This window comes from Belonocnema kinseyi, chromosome 9, assembly GCF_010883055.1.
Source record: "Belonocnema kinseyi isolate 2016_QV_RU_SX_M_011 chromosome 9, B_treatae_v1, whole genome shotgun sequence".
Lineage (NCBI taxonomy): Eukaryota > Metazoa > Arthropoda > Insecta > Hymenoptera > Cynipidae > Belonocnema > Belonocnema kinseyi.
The window spans coordinates 95,954,391-95,960,390 of NC_046665.1; the positions used below are offsets into that span (position 1 = coordinate 95,954,391).

At 29.2% G+C, this 6,000-nt stretch overlaps 1 protein-coding gene across 1 annotated transcript in view; it reads left to right on the forward strand.

Annotated features, from left to right (window-relative positions):
* Positions 1-6,000, forward strand: part of LOC117180838 — a 33,270-nt gene that overhangs the window by 12,325 nt on the left and 14,945 nt on the right. Inside the window, exons 5-6 of the mRNA XM_033373365.1 lie at positions 893-1,077; positions 1,173-1,405. Of these exons, the coding sequence (XP_033229256.1) occupies positions 893-1,077; positions 1,173-1,405 (418 nt within the window). The remainder of the gene's footprint in view (positions 1-892; positions 1,078-1,172; positions 1,406-6,000) is intronic.

Here is a 6,000-nt window from a genome sequence, read left to right on the forward strand (position 1 = left end):
AATTTTAAATTCATTATTAACTTCGAAAATTCATGTTTTTTATTTAAAATTAAATTATTTCAATTGAAGATACATCAGTTTTTTTATTTTTCAAAATTTAAATAGAATTTCAGTGTTATATTTTTTTATAAATTAATTTTTTTCGTCAGTTGAAGATTCATTATTTTAAAAGAAAATGAATCTCTTTCGTTGAAAATGTAAATATCTTATTAAAAAAATTTTTTATTGAGGTAATGTTTTGAACTGAAAATCTAACTATTTTGTTGAAGGTTTTTTTTAAATTGATTTCAAGTAACTGAGAGTTGAACTACTATTAATTGATTTGAATATTCTTTGGTATGTATTTTGTAGAAAATTCATCTTTTTTGACAAAAAAATCCAGTTTTTTAAAAAGTTTATCTTTTTGTACGGAATTTTGAAAGCAATTGTAAATTCTTAATTTTATTTGAAAATTCATCTTTTTGGTTTTAAATTAAAGTACATATTTTGTTGAAAACTTCTTTTTTTAGTCGAAAATTAATTTTTTTATCTGTCAAGCTAACTATTCTATTTTTTAATAAAAACTCATCTTTTTTGGTTGAAAATTCAACATATAATTTCCTTTAACTTTTTAAAGTTAAATAAATTAATTAAATTTCTAGAGACTTGTACAATTAAGGTATTACTTATCCTTGAATAAATTTACTTTCACAAATGAAAAAAAAAAATTTATTTAGTTTTAGATATGAATAATACTATTTTCACACATTCATATATTTACAAGGACAATAACAAAATTATTTACAATAAATAAATTGAAATAAACTGAAATCTCAGGGAATTTGTTTCCAGGATTTAAAAAGTCACCCTGAAAAATCACCTTAATAGCAAACAAACAAAACTAATTTTTCAGGAATTAGAAGTACTTCTAACAAAAGGAGGCGATGGAAAAATAATAAAAAGATCCTACAAAACCAATGGAGGATTTCTTCCCGACACTGTTCGAACAATTTTAGTCCATCTGATCGTGAAACACGAAATGGATAAAGCTTTATCAACTTTATCCGACGATGGTGAAGAGAAACTCGAAGAATTTACGTGAGTTGAATTCTCTCAAAATTAAAGTGACCTACTTTCTCAATTAATTAATTTTTAATTAACAACTCCCATCTCAATTTATATATTTTAAATAGAATAACTTCGAATCAAATGCAGAATTATGCAAACGACATTGTGAAGATATTCCCTAGTGAAAAGACAGACACCTACTTTGGAGGATTTAAAACTTTGAATGGAGTGCGAATCTTGGCACATGGAAAATTATGGGATCATTATAATTATATGAAGTCAGTTCTCAGAGATCAAGGCGTCTTGGAAGGTCGGAAATTCAAGAAAAAGAAGCCGGAGAGAACAGCAGTAGTAGACGGTTAGTTAAAAAAAAAAATTACAATTAAAATTAGGCGCGGATCTATAGGGTGGCGAAAGCGATGACTCCCCCCGCCCCTCCCCAAGGTTTTTTTCTTTTTTACTGAGATCTGATTTTGGATTTCTATCTTTTATCTTTTTAATTTTCTTAAAAACAGTGCTTAATATTTAAAATCGATTAAGTCAACAAGGTGGCTGAAGAACTTTATTTTCAAAATTCCATGATTTTTCCCTAGTCTGGCCTCCAGTCCATGCACCAGAATGGCCGAATCTCGGAATGGCCGGAAGGAGGCGCTGACCAATCAGAAACGTTGCGCGGAACAGTGTAATTCTCGCGCCGAACTCAGCCGAAGTGTTAGAAATTTTTTTTCGGCAAGACGAAAAAGTGCCTTCTTGTCAAAGATGCTCTATGATTGGTGTTCTGGCCATTCCCGGTTACGGTCATTCGGTTCATGTGTTTGACAATGCCGAACACTAAGGCTGAGTTCGGCGCGAGAATGACACTGTTTCCGCGGAACGTTTTTGATTGGTCAACGCCTCATTCCGGCCATTCCGAGCTCCGGCCGTTCTGTTGCATGGACTGGAGGCCTCAGTGTTTCGTTCTCCCTGACCATTAATATTTAATGAACGAAATGAAACAATGCAATTTTAGATTAGAGATAAAAAATTCCAATTCATTTATTTTTATTTCAGCCCAATTAAATTTTTAATTTAAAAGGACGAGGGGCGCACATTTCCTCCGCCACCGGGGTAGCGACAAGCTATTTTCACATTTTAAAAACGCGTTTTCTTCATTTTTACTTAAAATCATGAATCGTTTAGTATCACTTTCAATAAAATCTACATTTTCCAGTCCATCTGGCTCAAACCCACACCCCACCCACCCAACCTTTTAAGTACCCCCCCCCCCCATTTGGGTAGCAACCGCTACTTTTCATACATGGTTTGTGCGCCCCTGAAAAGGACGAATTTTTAACCAAACAGTTACATTTTTGACCTAAAAAAGATGACTTTTTAAGACAATAGTTAAATTTCCAAAACAAATAGTTGAATTTTTATCTAAATTGTTAAATTTCAACCTAGAAAGATGAATTTCCAACTGAGTTTTTAAATTTTCAAACAGAAAAGAATTAACTTCAGCCAAAAACCGCTGAATTTTCAACCAAATAACAGTATTTTTTGATGGCAGCTGAATTTTTAACATAAAAAAATTCCAATAAAAAATGATAAATTTATTTATAAATTTATAAATTAAATTAGACGAATTTTTTACAAGAAAGTAGAATTTTCCGAAAAGAAAGATGACTTTTTTTAAATAAAAACTTTAATTTTCTACAAAACAATGTTTTTTGAGCAAAAAAGTGCCATTTTTAAACAAACTCTTGAATTTTCTACGTACAAAAATGCATTTTCAACCAGACAGTCTAGGTTATAAAAATAAAAAAAGCTTAAACTTCAACCAAAAAAAGTTAATATTTCAAAAAAAAAGAAACAATCGAATTTTGAACAATGTAATTAAACTGTCAACAAAATAGTAGGATTTTTAACAAACAAAAAAAGATTTTTCAATTTAAAAAAATAATTTTTTAACAAAATAGTTCAAAGTTTCAACCAAAGAAACGAATTTTCAACTAAACTGCATAAATCTTTAATTGAAATATTTAAACTATCAGTTAAAAAATTCTATTTTAAGTAAATAAACGAATTTTTAACAAGAATAAATTTTTAATCAAAAATTAAATGTCCAAGTGGATAAATTTACAACAAAACAGTGGAATTTTCGGCTAAAAAACTCTCAGCAAAATAGTGGAAATTTTACCTAAATACTTGAATTTTCTACCTAAAAAAACTAATTTTCAACAAAATAGTTAAATTTTTAATCAAATTTTTAAATGTGCAACCTAAGAAGATAAATTTTAAACCAAGCGGCTGAATTTTCAGAAAAAAAAAAGAGCAAACTTAATTTTCGACAACTAATTTTTAATCCAAAAGGACGAATTTTCTGTCCAAACAGACGAATTTAATTTTCAACGAAAAGGATAAAAAATTTTGATAAAAAACAGTTGAAACCAGACAATTGTTCTAGTGAAAAAAAATAATCATTAAAAAAATAATAAATTTGCAACAAAACACTTCAATTTTTAACCGAGAAGATTTTCAGATTTTCCAACAAAGAATTGAATTTTAACTAAAAAAAATTTTCCATCAGCAAAGGAGTAATTAAATTTTCTGTAAAAAAAATTATATTTTATCTTTTGATGTATTTTTAAAGAAAAATTCAATAGTCAGTACTTCAACCAAAAAGGATTTAAATCCTTTATTTGTAACCATTGAGTTCAATAAAAAAGACAAATTGTCAACAAAGTACATAAATCTACAACCAAATAGTTCAATTTTCAAAACAGAGCATTAATTTTCTAACAGAAAAGACGAATTTTCAGCAAAAAAAGATCAATTTTCTACAAAAAGTGGAATAGTTAAACTTTAAATTAAAAAAAAAGAAATTTAAACAACAAAAAAAAGAATTTTTAACAAAATAATTAGTGCGGGTACACGCATCGCGCGCGGCTCGCAATTTTGAGCGCGCCTGGAGCGCGCAACTGTTGGTTCTCACGCTTCGCATTCGATCATTGTACTTACCCTACATTTTTGCATAGAACTTTTAAAATATGAAGTCAAACTATCGACAACTAAATTTCGAGATTGTGAATTCTCTTTTGTTAAAGCTTCTTGGGCTTTAACAAGCAAGCATCTGCCCGAAATGTGAGGTTAGGATGCCACTAACATAATTTTTTTTATATTTTATTTTATTTCATGACACTGAGAAGTCGTAAATCGACAAAAGAATAGACCATGACTCAAAAAATATATTTTACTCTTGAGAAATATTACTGTTCGTATATTTATGACTTTTAAGTTTAAAATATTTTCTCAAAAAAGTTGTCTGCATTTCCATGACGTCATGCTAAAATACTTAATTCAAACCAACGAGGCCTTCCAGCTTTTCGGGCCTCTTTTCAATTGGTCAGCTACTGACGCGGAGGAGAGCGTTCATGGACTGTGGCGGGAGGTGCCGAACTGCGCAAATGGAGATATTGGAAATGACCGTGTACGGAGAAGATGAAATAGGGGAGATGGGGAATAAGAGAGACTTCACTGTATTATGAACCAAAAAAGTTGAGTGTATATTTATATTTTCTGATATTATTTCAGAAATCCATAAGCCAAGAGCCGGAAGATATGTTCGTTATTTGTGCAAACAGAGAATTAAAAGGGACAAACGGCAAACAATGCAAAATCTTGCGAATTTATTTGTGTCGATGGCCAATTCGGTTGAATCGACTCCTATTCCAAGAGGCAATTGGAGTGGTGGAAACCGAGGAGGTCCTCGACATTATCGAGGTGGCTGGGGTTACCAATCCAATTGGAGAAGTGAATATAGTGTAGTTGCTCAAGAATATCTCCAAGAGAATCATTGGGGATGCCAAAATTAATTTATTATGATTAAATTAGTACAATAAGATTTTATATTTATTTGTATAACATTTACAATAAAAAAAAAGAAGCGCGCGCATGTGTTCGACCTCGCGCTTCGCGCTTGATAATATATTTGCCTCGCGCTGTGCGCTCGATCTTCAGATTTCCCCACATTTGTGTAGGTGATTGTGAATTCTCTTTTGTTAAAGTTCCTTTGACTTTAACGAACACATTTATAATTATTCATGTACATCGGTCTGTGTCCGATTATTCAGATATTAAAATATCAAATAAAAATCTTATTTTCCATAAATACTTTAATATTTGTTCTATATTTTGCATCAATTTTTATTCTCATCTACCCTCACAAATGTATCATTTTAATAAATGTATATTATTGCAATTAATAATATCCATTGATATTCAAACCAGTTGATCTTCAATGGCTTGTTTCTATCATTTAAAAATATAATATCAAAAACAAAAAACAATTTTGTCATTAAAAATTGTATTGCATCTTGTGTCGTTTTTCGATAATTTAATTTGTTTATTTTCAATGTTATTTTTTACAATTTGCACAACAAATGCGCATTATAGTGTAAGGTGGTCCTAAGCAAATTTGTCTTCAAAAAAGTTAATTCTTTATTCCTAATGTTATTTTTTGAGATTGATACAAAAATTAAGCATCCTTGAGAATAATGATTCATAAAAAATCTATAGGTTTTTTTTAGGCGAACAATTTTTGTTTATTCATTTTTGTAAATCTTATGTCGTTTATCCACAAATTTAATTTCTTTATTTTTAATATTGTTTACGATGAAAAGAAAAAATACGCCTCTTATCAAAAAATAGTGAAGCACAAATTTGTGGTTCTTTCTGTGGTTCACAACTTTTGTTGTCTAATTTTTTTTCTTACCTTGTGTCGTTTTTCTAAAAATTCTATTTTTTTATTTTCAATGTTTTTCTTATGATTAAAACAAAAACTACGCATCATATAAAAAATTATTGATAAAAATCAAATTAAAAAATTGTTATGATAATCTTTTAGGTTTTTAAATCTTAAGAGAAATGGTCTCAAATAAAATTATTATATTATAATTATAAAATATATAATATGTA